The following is a 21604-nucleotide window of genomic DNA, read 5'->3' on the forward strand; positions in this document are numbered from 1 at the left end:
TGTCCCCAACAAATTAGTATCAGGCAGACAAGCATCACAGTCTCCAGTCCATGCACACCCCATGTGCGCCAAGCACCATCCAACAAATAAACCCATCAACAAGCGCGCCGCTTATACTGACTAACCAAAACAGTCAAGATAGTCTACGTCTGATGATTATTATAGATTGTGTATACTTGCGAAGAGGAAAGACAGAAGATGACTTCTAGATTCTCAAGAGATAACAAACAAACACCTACCAAGCTGAAATGTATGTAGCATACAGGCACAGGATTATGGATATGTCAGTATCCCACTGAACTTGAGAAACAGAAAATCTACGGTGAAAACATCGGACAACCCAATCACTAAGAATTGAATGTGCAAAGTGCACTTACAGCTCAGTTAATGATGCACTTTATTAATAATGTGCCACAGTCCAGAACCTGATCAAGCCAAACTATATACCTTAGCTCTGATGTGCTCATCACCAATAGTAAGCTATTGAAATCCTGCAGTATCTGCCATCTCAGGTAATTACTCCAGAATTACAATGTGGAAACTCATAACAAAGGTCCTTCAGGCACAGTACTACTTTGCAGTATTTGATCTCGGGCTATTAATAATTTTGACAATTTGGAAACAGGGGCAGATAAACAGTCTAGACTTCCGGTGACGGCGGGCGGGAGGCGGCCGCACAATGGAGGGCTCCCGTTCGGGAACGACATTTTCGGGGCTTTAATCCCGGTCCCAGGGTTCACAGAGGTGGCAAAAGCAGGAAGAAACAGTAAAGACACAGTGAAGAAGAATGTCGAGGGTAAGCAAAAAATCATCCGTAAAGAAAACAGCTGAAGGTCCGTCGGGGAGTGGAAAGGTCACCGTGGGGGAGCACCAGTGGAGGCCACATTGCTTACGGCTGAAGAAATAACTAAGGTGGTGGCTGCGGAATTCAAAAGACAGTTTACAAGATACATGGAGATAATGAGGAAGGAGATGAGCGAGGTTTTGAGTGCGCTGGTGGATGAGGCGATTTCCCCGGTGATGACGGCAGTGGCGAGCGCATTGGCGGAGGTGCGAGAGCAAGGGGAGGCGCTGAAGGAAGTGGAGGAGACGTTATTGCAGCACGGTGATCAACTTGCCTCGATGGGGAAGGAGATGCGGAAGGTGATGGACATTAACAAGGATCTGCGAGGAAAAATGGAAGACCTGGTAAACAGATCCAGGCGACAGAATTTGAGGATTGTGGGACTGCCCGAAGGAGTTGAAGGACCGAGGCCGATTGAGTATTTTGCCACGATGCTGGCGAAACTATTGGGGGAGGGGGAGGATCCCTCCCGATATGAACTGGATCGGCCTCATCGGTCGTGGAGGCCTGTACCAATGGCAAGTGAGCCGCCAAGGGTAGTGACTCTGTGCTTCCGTAGGTACAGTGTGAAGGAGAAGGTCCTGAGCTGGGCCAAGCAGAAGCGGGTGGTGCAGTGGGCTGGAGCTGGTATACGTGTATACCAGGACTTTACGGTGGAGCTGGCGAGGAGGCAGGCTGCCTTCAACCGGGTGAAGAGGGCACTGTACATTAGCAAGGTGCAGTGCGGCATTGTATATCCAGCGAAGCGGAGGGTGACTTACAAGCTCAGGGACTTTTATTTTGGAACGGCGGAAGCAGCGGAGGAGTTTGTGAAGGCAGAAGGACTGTGGCAGAACTGAGAAATTGAGAAATGGCCATGTGCCGATGTGACCTCATGACTGACTGGATTTTCTTCTTTTTTTGTTTCACTGCATGCGGGAAATTAGGGCTCTTTGGGGTGTAGGTGGATATGCGGGGTTTGTGTGCTAAAAGGGGATTTCTGGGCTTTCCTAGGGCCGGGCAAGGGGGAAAGGGACCCGGGCGGGGGCCTTAAATTTTGAAGGAAAATGTGAAAATGGAGAATAAAAACATTATTTTTAAAAAAGTTGTTAAAAATTGACAAATGGGATCACATTCATATGCATATCAAGCATTTAGGCACCTCACAATATATTCCAATTTCAAAAAATAGAACTGTTAAAAACAGTTTAAATTAAAAGAGCTGACCATGTTTATTAAAAAGTGTGGTAGAAATTGTACAATAGGATTTTATTGTCTTTTCACTACTTTGGTCCTCCAAAAAAAAAGATAAACAGTCTAAAAGGTATTACAGTCCATGCTCTCAAGAGACCACTTTGTTCCTAGAACCTTTGAAGACGTTAACAAAAAACAATTACAGCAGCCAAGCGGAGAACAGTCAATCAATAAAGTTGGAGACTGTGGCTGCACAGAAGAATCGTGACTCACATTTGCCCCACATTCTTAAAGGTCTATTGCGATTTATATTCTAATTTGTACATGAGTTTAGAACATGGTAATGTAGTAGTTGTTATTAGGCTAATAATCCAGAGAATTTATGAGCATTCGGTGTAAACAAATCTGGCGATTCATAGGAACGCAAGAACTGGGAGTCAATAAAGGCCATATGGCCCCTTGAGCCTGATCCGCCACCAGTCAATAATATGGGATAAGATCTGGCTAATGTTGCATAATGTGGGAAAATGGAAAATTGCCCATTTTGGCAGGACAAATAAAAAAAGCATAATAGCTAAGTGGCGAGAGATTGCAGAGCACCAAGGTGCAAATAGATCTAGGTGTCCTCGTGCATGAATCACAAAAGATTAGCATGAAGGTACAGCAAGTAATTAAGAAAGCTAACAGAGTGTTATTGTGACTTGCACAGGAACATGAATACAAAAGTAGAGAGGCTATGCTTCAAACTAGAGATTGGGGGGGGTGGGGAAGGGAAAGTCAGGGAACCAAGAAGTGAAGTAATCAGTGGGAAGCGTAGCTGCTTAGGAATACAAAAAAAGCACGAAAAGACAGAACTCAGGAGAGGTTACGATAGTCCCCATCCCACAAAATATGACACAGTGTATGGAAAGGCTCAGTAAACCAAGGTCCACCACACGAAGAAAACAAAAAGGGACGGTCAATAGAGAATTAAAGGTGCTATATTTAAATGCGCGCAGTGTACGGAACAAGGTAGATGAGCTTGTGGCCCAGATTGTGACTGGCAGGTATGATGTGGTAGGCATCACAGAGACGTGGTTGCAGGGGGTTCAGGACTGGCATTTAAACATCCAGGGATTCACAACCTATCGAAAAGACAGAGAGGTAGGCAGAGGGGGCGGGGTCGCCTTGTTAATTAGGAATGAAATTAAATCAATAGCACTAAACGACATAGGGTCAGATGATGTGGAGTCTGTGTGGGTAGAGTTGAGGAACCACAAAGGCAAAAAAACCATAATGGGAGTTATGTACAGGCCTCCTAACAGTGGTCAGGACCAGGTGCACAAAATGCACCACGAAATAGAAAGTGCATGTCAGAAAGGCAAGGTCACAGTGATCATGGGGGACTTCAATATGCAGGTGGACTGGGTAAATAATGCTGCCAGTGGACCCAAGGAAAGGGAATTCATTGAATGTTTACAGGAGGGCTTTTTGGAACAGCTTGTGATGGAGCCCACGAGGGAACAGGCCATTCTGGACTTAGTGTTATATAATGAGCCAGACTTGATTAAAGATCTTAAAGTAAGGGAACACTTAGGAGGCAGTGATCATAATATGGTAGAATTCAATCTCCAATTTGAAAGAAAGGTAGAATCAGATGTAAAGGTGTTACAGTTAAATAAAGGTAACTACAGGGGCATGAGGGAGGAGCTGACGAAAATCGACTGGGAGCAGAGCCTAGTGGGAATGACAGTAGAACAGCAATTGAGTAATTGAGGACACAATACAGAGGTTCATCCCAAAGAAAAGAAAGGTTATCAGAGAGGGGATTAGGCAGCCATGGCTGACAAAGGAAGTTAGGGAATGCATCAAAGCAAAAGAGAAAGCCTATAATGTGGCAAAGAGTAGTGGGAAGTCAGAAGATTGGGAAGGCTACAAAAGCAAACAGAGGATAACAAAGAGAGAAATAAGGAAAGAGAGGATCAAATATGAAGGTAGGCTAGCCAGTAGCATTAGGAATAATAGTAAAAGTTTCTTTGAATAAATTAAAAACAAACGGGAGGCAAAAGTAGACATTGGGCTGCTCCAAAATGACGCTGGTAATCTAGTGATGGGAGACAAGGAAATAGCTGAGGAACTAAATAAGTACTTTGCGTCAGTCTTCACAGTTCAACAATTCAGGAGAGTCAGGGGGCAGAGTTGAACATGGTAGCCATCACAAAGGAGAAAGTGCTAGAGAAACTAAGAGGTCTAAAAATTGATAAATCTCCGGGCCCAGATGGGCTACATCCTAGAGTTCTAAAGGAGATAGCTGAAGAAATAGTGGAGGCGTTAGTTATGATCTTTCAAAAGTCACTGGAGTCAGGGAAAGTCCCAGAGGATTGGAAAATCGCTATTGTAACCCCCCTGTTCAAGAAGGGAACAAGGAAAAAGATGGAAAATTATAGGCCAATTAGCCTAACCTCGGTTGTTGGCAAGGTTCTAGAATCCATTGTTAAGGATGAGATTTCTAAATTCTTGGAAGTGCAGGGTCGGATTAGGACAAGTCAGCATGGATTTAGTAAGGGGAGGTCGTGCCTGACAAACCTGTTAGAGTTCTTTGAAGGGATAACAAATAGGTTAGACCAAGGAGAGCCAATGGATGTTATCTATCTTGACTTCCAAAAGGCCTTTGATAAGGCGCCTCACGGGAGACTGCTGAGTAAAATAAGGGCCCATGGTATTCGAGGCAAGGTACTAACATGGATTGATGATTGGCTGTCAGGCAGAAGGCAGAGAGTTGTGATAAAAGGTTCTTTTTCAGAATGGCAACCGGTGACGAGTGGTGTCCCACAGGATTCAGTGTTGGGGCCACAGCTGTTCTCTTTATATATTAACGATCTAGATGACGGGACTGGGGGCATTCTGGCTAAGTTTGCCGATGATACAAAGATAGGTGGAGGGGCAGGTAGTATGGAGGAGGTGGGGAGGCTGCAGAAAGATTTAGACAGTTTCGGAGAGTGGTCCAAGAAATGGCTGATGAAATTCAACGTGGGCAAGTGCGAGGTCTTGCACTTTGGAAAAAAGAATAGAGGCATGGACTATTTTCTAAACGGTGACAAAATTCATAATGCTGAAGTGCAAAGGGACTTGGGCGTCCTAGTCCAGGATTCTCTAAAGGTAAACTTGCAGGTTGAGTCCATAATTAAGAAAGCAAATGCAGTGTTGTCATTGATCTCAAGAGGTTTGGAATATAAAAGCAGGGATGTACTTCTGAAACTTTATAAAGCATTAGTTAGGCCCCATTTAGAATACTGTGAGCAATTTTGGGCCCCACACCTCAGGAAGGACATACTGACACTGGAGCGGGTCCAGCGGAGATTCACACGGATGATCCCAGGAATGGTCGGCCTAACATACGATGAACGTCTGAGGATCCTGGGATTATATTCATTGGAGTTTAGGAGGTTGAGGGGAGATCTAATAGAAACTTACAAGATAATGAATGGCTTAGATAGGGTGGACGTAGGGAAGTTGTTTCCATTAGCAGGGGAGACTAGGACCCGGGGGCACAGCCTTAGAATAAAAGGGAGTCACTTTAGAACAGAGATGAGGAGAAATTTCTTCAGCCAGAGAGTGGTGGGTCTGTGGAATTCATTGCCACAGAGGGAGGTGGAGGCCGGGACGTTGAGTGTCTTTAAGACAGAAGTTGATAAATTTTGATTTCTCGAGGAATTAAGGGCTATGGAGAGAGAGCGGGTAAATGGAGTTGAAATCAGCCATGATTGAATGGTGGAGTGGACTCGATGGGCTGAATGGCCTTACTTCCGATCCTATGTCTTATGGTCTTCTGATACAGGGCATTGGTGAGACCACATGTAGAGTACCGTGTACATATATGAACATACGAAATAGAAGGCAGCCACTTTTCCTCTCGAGCCTGCTCCGCCATCCAGAAAGATGATCTGATGGCTGATCTGTGTGCATTTCTAATTCCAGATTTCCTCATCTACTTCCGATAACCTTTGATTGTCTTGCCTAACAAGAATCTATATACCTACACCTTAAAAATATTCAAAGACCCCCACCTCCAGAGGCAGAGAGTTTCAAAGTCACACTACTGTCAGAAAAGATTTCTCTTTATCTCTGCCCTTTAAAAAGAGACCCCTAATTTTAAAGCAGTGTCTCCCAGTACTGAACTCACCCATAAGAGGAAACATTAACCATGTCCATTCAGTATTTTATATACTTCAATCAAATCACCCCTCACTATTCTACGTTCCAGTGAAAACAAGCCCAGCTTGTCCAACCCATTCTCATAAGACAACCCGCTGATTCCAGGCATCAGTTGAGTAGACCTTCTCTGAAATGTCTCCAAAGCATTTACATTCTTCCTCAAATACGAAGACCAAGTATTGGAGATGGTCTCATCAATGCCCTATATAAATGAAGCATAGCATCCTTATTTTGCTGTTCAATTCCTCTTGTAATGAAGTGGAGATGCCAGTGTTGGACATTCCAATCTGTAATCATCTTGCAATTATCTCTCTCCTATATATGCTGAGATTGTGAACCTGCTTCCACTTCACCTGATGAAGGAGCAGCGCTCCGGAAGCTTGTGATTTCAAATAAACCTGTTGGACTTTAACCTGGTGTTGTGAGACTTCTTCTTGTAATGACGGACTGCATTCCATTAATCGCCTTAATTACTCATTGTACTTGCACACTAACATTTTGTGACTTATGCAATATAACACCTAGATCCCTCTACACCTCAGAATGCTGCAGTCATTCTCTGTTTTTAAGTAATACCCTCCTTTTTTATTGTTCCTGCCAAAGGGAACAACTTTACATTTTCCCAAATTATACATCTACCATATTTTTGCCCACTTACTCAACCTATCTATATCCTCTGCAACCTCCTTCTGTCCTCTTCCCAATGTATTTTCCCACCTATCTTTGTGTCCTCTGCAAATTTAGCTATCATACCATCGCTCCCAACATACAAGTCATTGATATAAATTGTAAAATGTTGAGGTCCCAGCACAGACCCATGTGGGACTCCAGTTGTTATTACATCCTAACAATTAGAAAACAACCCATTTATGCATACTCAGTTTTCTACCAGCCAGCCAATCTTTTGTGCTTGTATGTTACCCATACACCAGAGGTACCAGACATTGATCGCAGTCGACTGGTCAAATGGGAAGTACTTTCCAGTAGACCACCATCAAGTGAACTCCCGCTGTTTGTCGGATGTGTTAAATTGCGAATAGCAAACCTGCACATGTGCAGAGCGGCGAATATGTGGTGCGCTCTTTCGCCATGGAAAATGAGTAAACTTTAACATCTCATGGTAATTCTGTATTTCCACAATGTATAGAAGTTTTTTTTAAGAAATATTTTTATTCAAATTTTTATATATTTTCAACAAACCCCCCCCTTAGAGAAAAAAGAAAAACAAAGAACACATAAATAAACATCTTACAACTACATCATGAATTCCCCCAATATACAAACCCCCCATTAAGCAATAATAAACACAGTAGAAAACACAAAGTACCACCCCCCCGCCTCTGGGTTGCTGCTGCTGCTGACCACATCCTAACGCCCTGCTAGAAAGTCTAGGAACGGTTGCCACCACTGAAGAACCCTTGCACAGACCCTCTCACTGCAAATTTTACCCTCTCCAATTTAATGAACCCTGCCATGTTGCTGATCCAGGCTTCCACGCTCGGGGGCCTCGCATCCTTCCACTGTAGCAGAATTCTCCGCCTGGCTACCAGGGACGCAAAGGCCAGAATACCGGCCTCTTTCGCCTCCTGCACTCCCGGCTCGTCCGATACCCCAAATAGTGCTAAGCCCCAGTTCGGCTTAACCTGGGTGTTCACCACCTTAGACATAGTCCTCGCAATACCCCTCCAGAACCCATCCAGCGCCGGGCACGCCCAGAACATATGGGTATGATTTGCTGGGCTCCCCAAGCACCTCCCTCACCTGTCTTCCACCCCAAAGAACCTGCTCAGCCTCGCCCCTGTCATATGCGCTCTGTGAAGAACATTAAATTGTATCAGGCCAAGCCTGGCGCAAGAAGACGAAGAATTAACCCTACCCAGGGCATCCGCCCACGTACCCTCGTCTATCTCCTCCTCCCATTTACCCTTTAGCTCCTCCACTGAGGCCTACTCCTCCTCCTGCATCTCCGGGTAGATCGCCGAGACCACGCCATCTCCAACCCACACCCCCGAGAGCACCCTATCCTGGATCCTGAGTGCTGGAGCAGCGGGAACTCCATCACCTGCCGTCTTACAAACGCCCTTACCTGCATGTACCTGAAGGCATTTCCGGGGAGGAAGCCCAAATTTTTGTCCAGCGCCCCAAGGCTCGCAAATGGCCCATCTAAAAACAGGTCCCCCATCCTTCTAATTCCTGCCCTGTGCCAGCTCAGGAACCCTCCATCCATTCTCCCCGGGATGAACCATTGGTTCTCCCGGATCGGGGACCAATCCGAAGCCTCTACCTCACCCCTGTGGCACCTCCACTGCCCCCAAATTTTCAAAGTTGCCGCCACCACCGGACTCATGGTGTACCTAGTCGGCGGGAGCGGCAGCGGTGCTGTCACCAGCACTCCCAGACTCGTGCCCACACAGGACGCCATCTCCAGCCTCTTCCACGCCACCCCCTGCCCTCCATTACCCACTTGCGTATCAGCGCCACATTGGCAGCCCAGTAATACCCACACAGATTCGGTAACGCTAACCCTCCTTTGTCCCTACTCCGCTCCAGAAACACCCTTCTCACCCTCGGGGTCTTTTTCGCCCACACGAATCCCATGATGCTCCTACTGACCCGCTTAAAAAAGGGCTTAGGGATCAGGATGGGGAGGCATCCTGGAATATAAAAAGGAACCTCGGGAGCACCGTCATCTTCACCGACTGTACCCCACCCGCCAAGGAGAGTGGCAGCATATCCCACCTTTTAAACTCCTCCTCCATCTGCTCCACCAGCCTCATCAAGTTGAGCTTGTGTAGGGCCCCCCAGCTCCTGGCCACCTGGATCCCCAGATACCGAAAAGTCCTTTCCGCCCTCTTCAGTGGAAGCTCGTCTACCCCCCTTCCCTGGTCCCCTGGGTGTACCACGAAGAGCTCACTCTATCCACGTTGAGCTTATACCCGGAAAAGTCCCCAAACTCCCGGAGGATCCGCATCACCTCCGGCATCCCCCCCACTGGGTCCACCACATACAGTAACAGGTCAACGGCATACAACGAAACCCGGTGTTCCCCCCCCCCCCACCACACCGGACCAGCCCCCTCCAGTTCCTGGACTCCCTTAGAGCCATAGCCAAAGGTTCAATTGCCAATGCAAATAGCAAGGGGGATAGGGGGCACCCCTGCCTCGTCCCCCGGTACAGCCGAAAGTATTCGGACCTCCTCCGATTCGTGGCTACACTCGCCACCGGGGCACAATGTATAGAAGTTAATGGCCCACTGATATGCTAGAAATTAAATTATATATTTATTGTTGTGCCTCTTTGGTGAAGCCAGCTGTAAAACTCCTGCCCAAGGTGCTTCCTGTTGGTTGAAGGCAGAATACAGTTTAGCACGTATTTAGAATACTTTTGAGTGTTTGCTGGATTGGCAGCAGTTTAGGCATCAGTCTTGTAGCTTTGAATTCAAATTTTGCCCAGGCTGATGAAATCTAACTCCCATCTATGCCCGTTGACTGCACAAGCCTTGTGCAATACAAGTGGCCTTTACTGCATTATTGTAAGATTTTATCCTTGGGTCACAATCCAATTCCTAGTAGGTAAGGGTCGACAGCACAAAAATGTCCTCATTTACTTGCATTACAGATTGAGGACCACTGTCGATAAAGAAGATCTCAAGTCAAAGTTTGGGCACCGCTAGCCTACAACAGTTTTTATTTCCCGCAATTAAATTTGATGTGGCACCTTATCAAATGTCTTCTGGAAATCCCAAGTACAGTTCATCTACAGGTTCCCCTTTATCCTCAGCGCAGGTTACTCCCTCAAAGAACTCCAATAAATTGGTTACAATTTCCCTTTCATAAAACCATGCTGAACCTTCCCGATTACCTTGAGATTTCGAAGTCCCCAGCTATAACCTCTTCAATCATCGATTTTAGCACTTTCTCCATGTCAGATATCAAGCTGACCAGCCGATAGCTTTCAGCCTTCATCCCTTCTTGAATAGAGTGGTTATATTTGCTACGTTCCAATTTGATGGAACCTTCCCAGAATCTTACTAATTTTGGAAAATGAACACCGATACATCTATTACTTCATGACCCTAGGATGAAGTCCATCAGGACCTGGAGACTTGTCAGCCATCAGTTTGCTCATTAAGGCTTCCCTAGTGGTTACAATTTCACCGAGTTCCCCTTTCCCTTCTACCTCTCAATTTACTATTAGTGGAATGGTGTTTGTATCCTCTACAGTGAAGACAGGGGTGATATGCCATCAATGAACACACGACAAGTGGTGAACGTAACTGAAGCTATAATAAACTAAACACAAAGCCTCCTGGCCTCGGATCCCGAACTGAGGCAGCGGCGGAGACTAGCCACCTTTATACCGAGCCTGAGGGGAGGCGGAGCCAACAGGCAGTGTTTACCACATTACATATATTATATACTACAGTGGTTCGGAGCCAGGGGGACAAGCCCAGGCATGTAACAATACAACAGTACAATACAATAATGGTTTACCACATTCACCCCCTGTTAAAAAAAAAAGAGTCCAGCTGGGGTGAATTTGACTTAAAGATCAAGTCTGTCAGGGGCCTTGACCTTCCGCCGTGATCGCCTCAGTCCCGGCTGTGGTGTGGGCACCGGTGTCGAGACCTGTGCGTCCGGCGAGCAAGTTGTCCTCTTCTTCACGCAGTAGTTGAATCGGTGGAGGGGGGGGGGGGGGGGGTGTGATGGCCGCCGGTGGGCCTGCAGGTGCCAGATCTTGAAGTAACTGGGTAGTGGTGGAGGGAGACGGTGTAGGATTGGGGGTGGTGGTGATGGTTGCTGGGGAACTTGCAGGTGCCAAATCCCAGAGGGAGACTGTGTCCTGTCGCCCGTCATGTTGTGCCACGTAGACCTATTGTGGATTGGCATGGAGGAGCATGACCTTCCCGACGAAGTGATCTGATTTATGGCTCCTCACATGCTTCCGGAGGAGGACGGCCCTGGGACTGTCAGCCAGGACGGGAGGGAGACCCCGGAGGGAAGGCAAACATACATTCGTACGGGGTCTCATTGGTGGCAGTGCACAGGAGCTACCGGATTGAGTGGAGCGCATCGGAGAGGACCTCCTGCCAGCGGGAGACAGTCAGACCTCTAGACTGTAGGGCCAGGAGGACGGCCTTCCAGACAGTCGCGTTCTCCCTCTCCACCTGTCCGTTGCCCCGGGGGTTGTAGCTGGTCGTCCTGCTGGAGGCGATGCCCTTGTTGAGCAGGAATTGACGCAACTCGTCGCTCATGAAAGGCGAACCCCAATCGCTATGGATGTAGGTGGGGAACCCGAACTAGGTGAAAACACTGCGCAGGGCCTTGATGACGGTGGCAGAGGTCATGCCAGGGCATGGGATGGCAAAGGGGAATCTTGAGTATTCGTCAACAATGTTGAGGAAGTACACGTTATGGTCAGTGGAGGCGAGGGCCCTTTGAAATCGATGCTGAGGCGCTCAAAGGGGCGAGAGGCCTTTACCTGGTGAGCTCTGTCTGGCCGATAGAAGTGCGGTTTGCACACCGCGCAGACCTGGCAGTCCCTGGTCACGGTCCTAACCTCCTCGATGGAGTAAGGCAGGTTGCGAGCCTTGATAAAGTGAAAAAAGCAGATGCCCCCCCCCCCCCAGTGACAGAGGTCATTGTGGAGGGCCCAGAGTTGGTCTACTTGTGCGCTGGCACATGTACCACGGGATAGGACATCTGGGGGCTCATTGAGCTTCCCAGGTCGATTCAAGATATCGTAGTTGTAGGTGGAGAGCTCGATCCTCCATCTTAGAATTTTGTCGTTCTTGATTTTGCCCCGCTGTGCATTGTTGAATATGAAGGCAACCGGCCGTTGGTCAGTGAGGAGAGTGAATCACCTGCCGGCCAGGTAATGCCTCCAATGTCGCACAGCTTCTATAATGGCTTGGGCTTCCTTTTTGACAGAGGATTGTCGAATTTCGGAGGCACAGAGGGTACGGGAGAAGAAAGCCACGGGCCTGCCCGCTTGGTTCAGGGTAGCGGACAAAGCAAAGTCCGACGCATCGCTCTCCACCTGGAACGGAATGGACTCGTCCACAGCTTGCATCGCGGCTTTGGCAATATCTGCCTTGATGCGGTTGAAGGCCAGGCGGGCCTCAGCCACCAGGGGAAAAATGGTAGATTTAGTAAGTGGACGGGCCTTGTCCGGATAATTGGGGACCCCCTGGCATAGTAAGAAAAGAACCCCAGGCATCTCTTCAGGGCCTTGGGGCAGTGGGGGAGGGAGAGTTCCAGGAGGGGGCGCATGCGGTCGGGCCCTAGGACTCCGTTTTCCACAACGTAGCCGAGGAGGACTAGGCGGGTTGTGCGGAAAATGCATTTTTCCTTAATATAGGTGAAGTTCAGGAGTTTAGCGGTGTGGAGGAAGTGCCGGAGATTTTCGTCATGGTCCTGCTGGTCATGGCCGCAGATGGTGACATTATCTAAGTACGGGAACGTGGCCCGCAGCCCGTACTGGTCAACCATTCAATCCATTTCTCGTTGGAAGACCGAGACCCCATTGGTGACGCCGAAGGGAACCCTGAGGAAGAGGTAGAGGCGGCCATCTGCCTCGAAGGCAGTGAATTGGCGGTCCTCCGGGCAGATAGGGAGCTGGTGGTATGCGGACTTCAAGTCAACTGTGGAGAAGATTCAATACTGCGCAATCTGGTTGACCATGTCAGATATGCGGGGGAGGGGGTACGCATCGAGCTGCGTGTACCTGTTGATGGTCTGACTGTAGTCGACGACCATCCGGTGCTTAACCCCAGTCCTGACGACCACCACTTGGCCTCTCTAGGGGCCGGTACTAGCCTCAATGATCCCCTCTCGTAGGAATCGCTGGACCTCCGATCTGATAAAGGCCCTGTCCCGGGCACTGTAACGTCTGCTCCTAGTAGCGACGGGCTTACAGTCCGGGGTAAGGTTAGCGAAGAGCAAGGGTGGGACAACCTTAAGGGTCGCGAGGCTACAGACGGTGAGGGGGGGGGGCAGGGGTCCACCGAACTGTAAAGTAAGGCTTTGGAGGTGGCACTGGAAGTCGAGCCCCAGTAATCGGGCAGCGCAGAAATGAAGAAGGGCATAGAGTTTAAAGTTAGTGTACTCTACGCCTTGTACAGCAAGGGTCGCAACACAGTACCCCCGGATTTCTACTGAATGTGATCCGGAAGCCAGGGAGATTTTCTGGGTCACGGGTAACATTGGGAGGGAGCAGCGCCTTACCGTATCTGGGTGAATGAAGATGTCTGTGCTCCCAGAGTCGAAAAGTCAGGCCGCCTCGTGCCCATTGATCCTGACGGTCATCGCAGATTTTGTGAGGTGATGAGGCCGGGGCTGATCAAGCGTGATGGAGGCGAGCTTCGGACGGTGATGGGTAGGCCGGTCGGAGGTAGCGGCGGCCAGCGTACGACCGTGTGAGCAGGGCTCCCTGGAGGCTGCGGAGTGGTCCCACGATGGCGGCACCCATGGGTTGCGTGTGGCGGGTGGAGTGCAAGACGACGTCAAAAATGGCGGCCCCCATGGGTCGCATGTGGCGGGCGAAATTGAAGATGGCAGCGTCCACGGGTCGCACATGGCGGGTGGTGCGGCAGCTGGGGCGGCCCCGACAGGCAGCAGGCAGCGCTGCAGGGCCTAGAAGTTTTAGGGAGAGATCGGGCCTGGCAGGCTTTCGCAAAGTGGCTCTTCCTCCCACACCCGTTGCAAGTCGCGTTCCGTGCAGAGCAGCGTTGTCTGGGATGATTCCCCTGGCCGCAAAAGTAGCACTTCAGGCTTCCGGCGTTGGCGGGCCGCTGTGCGGCACAGGCTTGCGCCGCACTCGGGTCGGATGATGGCGGCGCCCACGAGGGTGCCACGCGGTCGGAGGTGTAGGCCTCCATGTTCTGGAAGGCCACCTCCAGCGAGTTTGAGAGCTGCACTGTCTCTGGAAGGCCGCGTGTACCCTCCTCTAGCAATTGCTGGCGGATGTAGCTTGATTTCATGCCTGCGACATAAGTGTCCCTGATCAACTGTCCGCGTGTTGGGTAGCCGATACCGCCTGGCAATCACAGTTCCGGCTGAGTACCCGCAAGGCACGCAGGAATTCTGCTAATTCCCCAGGGCGTTGTCTTCTCGTGGCAAGAAGGTGCCTAGCATACACCTCATTTACAGGCTTCACATATTCTCCTTTCAGCAGCATTATCGCCTCCGTATACGAGGGGGTGTCCCTGACCAGAAGAAAGACTTGCGAGCTCACCAGTGCATTGAGGATCTGCTTTTTTTGGAGGTCGGTGAAGTCTTCGGTGGAGGATCCGAGGTGCGCTTCGTAGCAGCTTAGCCAGTGCTCGAATGTTGCAGTGGCGTTGGCTGCCTGTGGGTCCAGCTCCAGACCAGGCTTGAGCGACGAATTCATCTTAGTAATTTAGTTTATTAAATCAATATGCCATCAATGATTATCATAGAATTTACAGTGCAGAAGGAGGCCATTCGGCCCATCGAGTCTGCACCGGCTCTTGGAAAGAGCACCCGACCCAAGATCAACACCTCCACCCTATCCCCATAATCCAGTAACCCCACCCAACACTATGTGCAATTTTGGACACTAAGGGCAATTTATCATGGCCAATCACATGAACACATGACGATTGGTGAACGTAACTGAGGCTTTAATAAACTAAACAGAAAGCCTCCTGGCCTCGGATACCGAACTGAGGCAGCGGCGGAGACTAGCCACCTTTATACCGAGCCTGAGGGGAGGCGGAGTCAGCAGGCAGTGGTTTACCACAATACACATAATATATACTACAGTGGTTCGGAGCCAGCAGGGACAAGCCCAGGAATGTAACAATACAACAGTACAATACAATAGTGGTTTACCACAAGGGGCAAATATTTGTTTATTTCTTCTGCCAAGTCTCTCAACATATTTCAGAGAAAAAAAAATATAGGGTAGCATGGTGGTTAGCACAATTGCTTCACAGCTCCAGGGTCCCAGGTTCGATTCCCGGCTTGGGTCACTGTCTGTGCGGAGTCTGCACGCTCTCCCCGTGTGTGCGTGGGTTTCCTCTGAGTGCTCCGGTTTCCTCCCAGTCCAAAGATGTGCAGGTTAGGTGGATTGGCCATGATAAATTGCCCTTAGTGTCCAAAATTGCCCTTAGTGGTGGGTGGGTTCACTGGGTTATGGGGATAGGGTGGAGGTGTGGTTTGGGTAGGTTGCCCTTTCAAAGAGCCGGTGTAGACTCGATGGGCCGAATGGCCTCCTTCTGCACTGTAAATTCTATGAAAGTCCTTATTATCTACTATCAACTATCGATCTGCTGAGTTATTTCCAGCACTTTGATTTTATTTCACACTAAGTAAAAGGGGCCAGTCATTGAACCGGTTTTACCTGAGTGACGAATCTGGCGGCGTCCGTGAAGACATGGTAATCCACATCCGTATACTTAACCAGCATGGAGCGGTCCTGGTGCAGCCCATAAAAGACCAGGCCGACGCGGAGGCAGAGAGCGGCTGCAAAGAGGCCAGAGAGCCCGGGACTGGGAGCCGGGCCCATTGAGAGGGAGAGCGGCGGCGCCACCTCCCCTTTAACTGCTGGAAGTTTACATCGGCTCATTTAAAAGGGCGAGAGCTGGGTTTAAAGGGGAGGTCACCCCCGCTGACATTTGAAAGCGGGACGATTTAACCTGAGGAAACCGGTCAAGTAGTCCCTGACCCACCAGCCGATTCCACTTTCCATAATTTCCTGAGCGGTGGAATAAATGTTCCCGTTTTATTATTTTACGGCCGCGGCAGTCAGAATCCACCTGGCGCCATTAAAACACAATATGCCGATTCGCCGCGCGGGGCGGGACCTGGCGACGCTGACGCGGGGCGGGGCCAGTTGACGCCAGGTGGGTGGGGCTGGGTCAGGTGACGCTGGCGGAAGTTCAGGTTGTGGGGGGCGTGAGGCAGCGCGAAGGAGGTCTGTGTTTTGGCTCGTGGCGCTAACCGTCCCCGATGGCGTATCAGTACCGGCCGCAGCAGCAGCAGCAGCAGCAGCAGCAGCACAACGGCCTCCAAGACCAGGGCTTTCTCTGGAATGTCTTCCAGAGGTAACGGATCAACAGGCCGAGTCTAACGCAGGGAGCGTGAACACGGCGAGAGGGGTGTGGTGGGCTTTTGTGGGGTGGGGGTGGTGCCCGGCGGCCCAAGCACGGAGGAAAAGAGACTGGACCCCCCACCCTCGTGGCGTGCACTGTGGGGCGAGAATGCCCCCCTAGAGAATGGAGCTCTCCTCAGGGTGGGGACGGGTTTAGAGAAACTTTCCCCCCCCCCCCCCCCCCCTCCTCAGAGCGGGAGGAGAGGGGGTGTGGAGGAGAAGAGAGAATGTCCCTCAGGGCGAAGGGAGAGAAGAGAGAATACAACCCCCTCCCCCCCTCCCCCCCCCAATATGGCGCGCACGGGGAGGGGAAGGTAAGAGAAACTGCCCCCGCCCCCGGGTGGGCACTGGGGGAAGAGACTGCCTCTGCCTGCCCTCACGTGGGCTGTGGGGGGAGAGAGCGAGAGAATGGGGCTCTCAGGGTGGGTATTGGGGGGGGGGGGGGTAAGGTCGTGAAGAAAGCTGGGCCCCTCGGGCGCTGGGGGGGGGGGGGGGGGGGGAGGAAGAGGAAAGAAGAGAGAGATTGGAATGAGGTTTATGGTTAACTGTTATGTTGTACGACATAGTCTATTTCCACACCTTAGATGTTCATAAAGTTATATTGCCAAAACAAGTATTAATATAAAAACCTGAAGTTAAAGCAAAGTACAGGTTTATGGCAAAACCCATGAATTTGGTTAGAGCGGTGGTCCCGATTCTTTTAAAGGCAAGTAGAGAGATAAATTGAAGTTATGCTGATCGCTGAAATGTTTATGATTTTCGGTTACTAGGATATCGTTTCAATGCTTTCCGCAAAACAGAAGCAAATGTAAATTTTGGGATGCACTGAAAACTGATTCTGTTTGTATTTCTAAGTAAATTCAGTCCACTATTTGAAATGTTCCAGGTTCAGGGTATGGAGGATAGATGAGTCACTGTGAACCAATAACATGAACCTCTTGTTTTGAAGAAAAGCAAGATAGTTGGTTGCAATATATAATTGCATGGGAAGCACTTTGTGTAATGCTTTTCAGATTTCCATGTAGGTGTAAAATGCAGTAGTACAAAACCATACCAAAATCTGCAGTTTGAACTTGATATGCTGAGTTAAGGAAGTGGGGATATTACAGTTGGTCTTTGTCTCTGGAAAAGGAAGTCAACAATATTTTCCCCTCTGTTTCTCTTTCATGATTATGTTGAACAGCCTGTTTGCATTGGGTATCTGAGGATGTTGTTTGCACCTGCCCTCAAAGTAAAATTACATATTAGCACTCATTTTTTATTCCCCAAATAAAGAGTGAGTGTTTTCCCTGTGGCACTGGAGGGAAGTCAGTACCAGTGGGATTCCAGCATTCATTTTTCTCTTCAGCGGAGCTGCAAAAGGAAAAACATTGAAACACTTTAGGTGGTTCCATTGTATTGTCCTGTGTTTTGCTCTGTCATGAGTTCATACTTGATGTAAATAGGTTTTGAGATCTGATTTGGTTCTTCACTTGAATAGTGAGTGAATTGGTGTAACTTTTAAATAACACGAAACGTTTACTGACTTCCGCTACAGACTTTCGACTAAATCTTCTCAATCTGTTAATGGTTAAAACCATAAATGGGAAATTGTATCAATACCATTGTGTGTAGTTTTAGGCTTTACAATAAAGAAATTGATTGATTGAGACGATGAGTGGTTGAAAACCTTACAGCATTGAGTTTGCATATGCCAAGTGGTGCATTGGGTATAAAACATGAGCTTGCATGAAAAGATAACATTTAACAAGCTTACATAGGAAAATTATTTCTAACTTTCACACTACATTGGCAAACCGCTTTAGTTTTTCATCCTTTGAAGATCTTACATTTTGATCAATTTTAGTGTGATTGAGTTATTCTGGAATGAGATTGAATTGCAAAAATTGATTGGGGAGTACATTCTGTCAAAGAACATCACAGGAACAGGCCCTTCGGTCCACCAAGCCTGCGCCGATCCAGATTTCTTATTTAGACCTACTACTTATTGCCAAAACGATCTGTATCCCTCTGATCCCTGCCCATTCATCAAGATGCATCTTAAACGTTGCTAGCGTGCTTGCCTCCTCCACTGGCAGTGTGTTCCAGGCACCCACCACCCTCTGTGTATAAAACCTTCACTGCATCTCTCTCCTAAACTTCCCCCTCTCACTTTGAACTTGTGCCCCCTTGTAATTGAGACTTCCACCCTGGGGAAAAAGCTTCTGAGTGTTCACTCTATCCATACCTCTCGTAATTTTGTAGACCGTAATCAGGTCTCCCCTCAGCCTCCGTCTTTCCAACAAAAACAATCCGAGTTTATTTAACCTCTCCTCATCGCTAACACCCTCCAGACCTGGCAACATCCTGATAAACCTTTGTTGCACTCTCTCCAAAGCACCCATGTCCTTCTGTTAGTGTGGCGACCGGAACTCAACATTCCAAATGTGGCCTAACCAAAGGTTCATACAACTGTAACATGACCTGCCAACTTTGTGCTCAATGCTCCGGCCGGTGAAAGGCAAGCATGTCTTATTTCTTCGTGACCACCTTATCCACCTGCATTGCCACTTTCATAGACCCATGGACCTGAATACCCAGATCCCTCTGTGTCAATGCTCCTAAGGGTTCAGCCAGTTACTGTATAATTCATACTTGAATTTCATCTTCCAAAATGCATCGCCCCTCATTTGTTCGGATTGGACTCCATCTGCCCAACTTTCCAATCTATCTATATTCTGCTGTATCCTCTGATAGCCCCCTTCACTATCTGCAATCCCACCTATCTTAGTGCCATTGGCTAACTTGCTAATTAGACCATCTACATTTTCCTCCAGATCATGTGTGTGTATATATATATTTATTACAAACAACAGTAGCCCCAGCACTGATCTCTGGAACACCACTAGTTACAGATCTCCATTCTGAAAAACTCCCTTCCACTGTTACTTTCTGTCTCCTGTTGCCAAGCCAGTTCTTTATCCATCTAACTAGCACACCCCGAATTTATATTAGTCTGCCATGAGGGACCTTGTCAAACGCCTTACTAAAGTCCATGTAGACGACACCCACAGCTTTTCCCATATCAATTAATTTTGTCACCTCCACAAAAAAAAATCAAGTTGTTAAGGCATGACCTTCCCCCACAAAACCATGTTGCCTATCACTAACAAGTCCATTTGCTTCCAAATGTGAATAAATCCTGTCCCTCAGTATCTTCTCCAACAGCTTCCCCACTACTGACGTCAGGCTCACTGACCTACAATTACCTGTATTATCCCTGCTTCCCTTCTTAAACAAAGGGACAACATTGGCTATTCTCCAGTCCTCTGGAGCCTCACCTGTGGACAAAAATAATGCAAAGATAACTGTTAACGGCCCAGCTATTTCCTCTCTTGCTCCCCCTCTTCCCCCCACACACACACACACAGTAAGGGTATATCCCATCTGGCCCTGGGGACTTGTCTACCTTAATGCATTTTAAGATATCCAACACTTCCTCCTTCATTATGCTGACAGGTCCTAGACACCCAATCCCTACCCCCAACACCCATGTCATGTCCCTCTCCTTGGCCACTGAATTTCTGCACCAGATCTTTAATACCTAGTTAGTTATTTTTCTCCCATTGCTAAGCAATGTTAGTTATGCTAGGATTAACTTCTAGCAATTAAAGAGGCACCATGGAGACTTCTGTAATAGCAGTTGTATTTGATACTTTAATGAGGTTAATTATGGAAAATACAGCGTTCCACTTGGCAATATGATGTAAGGACTGAGTATCTTAATGATTCATTTAAGTTTGAAAGTTATGAAACTTGAATCCAGCCTGAGCTGCAGGTCTGATCATCCACTTTCTGACTACCAGAATAGCTGGTGCAGAATGCCAATAGGAAGGTCCTGTTGTAACACCAAAAAGATGCTCCATTTCAGATTGTCAATGACCCTTGAAAATTCCTTTCAAAAATTTCCCATGTTGTAAGAATAAATGTGTCGTCTTAAAAAGACCACTTGCAACAAATTAAATGTAGCAATTCTTTCACGGCAGCAAATAGTCTACTTGGATCTTGTTCTATTTCAATAAACTATTCTGCTTTTCTCAAAAGTAAACAATTTAATTTTAGAGTTGAACTGCGAGTTGTTTTCCAAAACACCTGTATTTCTGTTAAACTTAGCTTGCAAATTATTTTAAGTGCAAGTAATTCATAATTGGTGGCTTGGTCTTAAATTAGGATAGAGCTGGTTTATCATGGTAATTTAGTTTTATTGCCTGCCCTCAGCCCCACAGATTTGAATGATCCAAAAATTTTAATTACACACTTGCATTAAAATTGCAGTCCTTCGAGGTGCATTTCAAATTATCTAGTGCTGTAATTTAAATTAACTTCAGATAAGCAGGAATGATTTGTAGACTTGGTGTAATAACGTGAAAATTTCATGCAATATAAACTAAATATTTCATTGCAAGTTCTGCTGTACATATTAGCCTTGTTAGTATTTGGTTATCTAGTGGTACACGTGTCTTGAGATGCATTAATTTTCTGTGATCATCACAATTGAGCTTCTCTAATCTAAACTAGAACAAAAGTAAATGGGATTCTCTAAAGATCATCCATTTTATTGGTTATCTAGTGGTACACGTGTCTTGAGATGCATTAATTTTCTGTGATCATCACAATTGAGCTTCTCTAATCTAAATTAGAACAAAAGTAAATGGGATTCTCCAAAGATCATCCATTTTATTGGTTTCCAGTGAGTTTAACTGGATGTATCTAATAAACCAAGTTAAGTGTACAAATGCATTGGGCATTGACAATGAGAAAAATCAATGCTGAACTGCATTTCAGGGAAAGAGGTTGAGTTGTGTGGATTAGTTTGGTTACTAGGTTAAAAAAAGTACACTTTGTTTCCATTCCAATGGAACCTCACCAACCTACAGCACGATTATGAAGACCCTTAGGCACAGGTTGAGATCGGAGGTGTTTTCACTAATTTGGAGTAAATATCTTTTGTGAGCGTTTTTGAAGCCTGGTAGTCTGTTATCGAACATCTAGTTCAAAATATCTGCTTTTAGCATTCCCTTAATTAGCTGATAGAATGCATCGTTCATTGTGACAATTTTGTGCGGGGGTGTTCTTGTCACGGTTGAGATTTGAAATTCATTTACTTGCTATTGTTGGGTGAATATTCACTTCCCTTTCTCTTTTCAGTCATTTGGTGAACAGGTTTTCATTGAAGTTTAACTGTTTTTAAGAGTTTTCATTTCCTTTTTTAGAAATTAATATCTTTTTGTCTTGTTT

General features: G+C 47.5%; 2 protein-coding genes across 2 annotated transcripts in view; one reads left to right on the plus strand and one right to left on the minus strand.

Moving 5' to 3' along the window:
* The window catches only part of pigm (phosphatidylinositol glycan anchor biosynthesis, class M), a 31479-nt gene extending 15460 nt beyond the window's left edge, over positions 1 to 16019 (minus strand). The window contains exon 1 of the mRNA XM_072509841.1: positions 15578 to 16019. Coding sequence (XP_072365942.1) covers positions 15578 to 15802 — 225 coding nt within the window. The 5' untranslated portion in view covers positions 15803 to 16019. The remainder of the gene's footprint in view (positions 1 to 15577) is intronic.
* A 72-nt stretch (positions 16020 to 16091) lies between these two features.
* Positions 16092 to 21604, plus strand: part of pdcd6 (programmed cell death 6) — a 30588-nt gene continuing 25075 nt past the window's right edge. Inside the window, exon 1 of the mRNA XM_072509842.1 lies at positions 16092 to 16280. Coding sequence (XP_072365943.1) covers positions 16186 to 16280 — 95 coding nt within the window. The 5' untranslated portion in view covers positions 16092 to 16185. The remainder of the gene's footprint in view (positions 16281 to 21604) is intronic.

This window comes from Scyliorhinus torazame, chromosome 6 (genome assembly GCF_047496885.1).
Source record: "Scyliorhinus torazame isolate Kashiwa2021f chromosome 6, sScyTor2.1, whole genome shotgun sequence".
Taxonomy (NCBI): domain Eukaryota; kingdom Metazoa; phylum Chordata; class Chondrichthyes; order Carcharhiniformes; family Scyliorhinidae; genus Scyliorhinus; species Scyliorhinus torazame.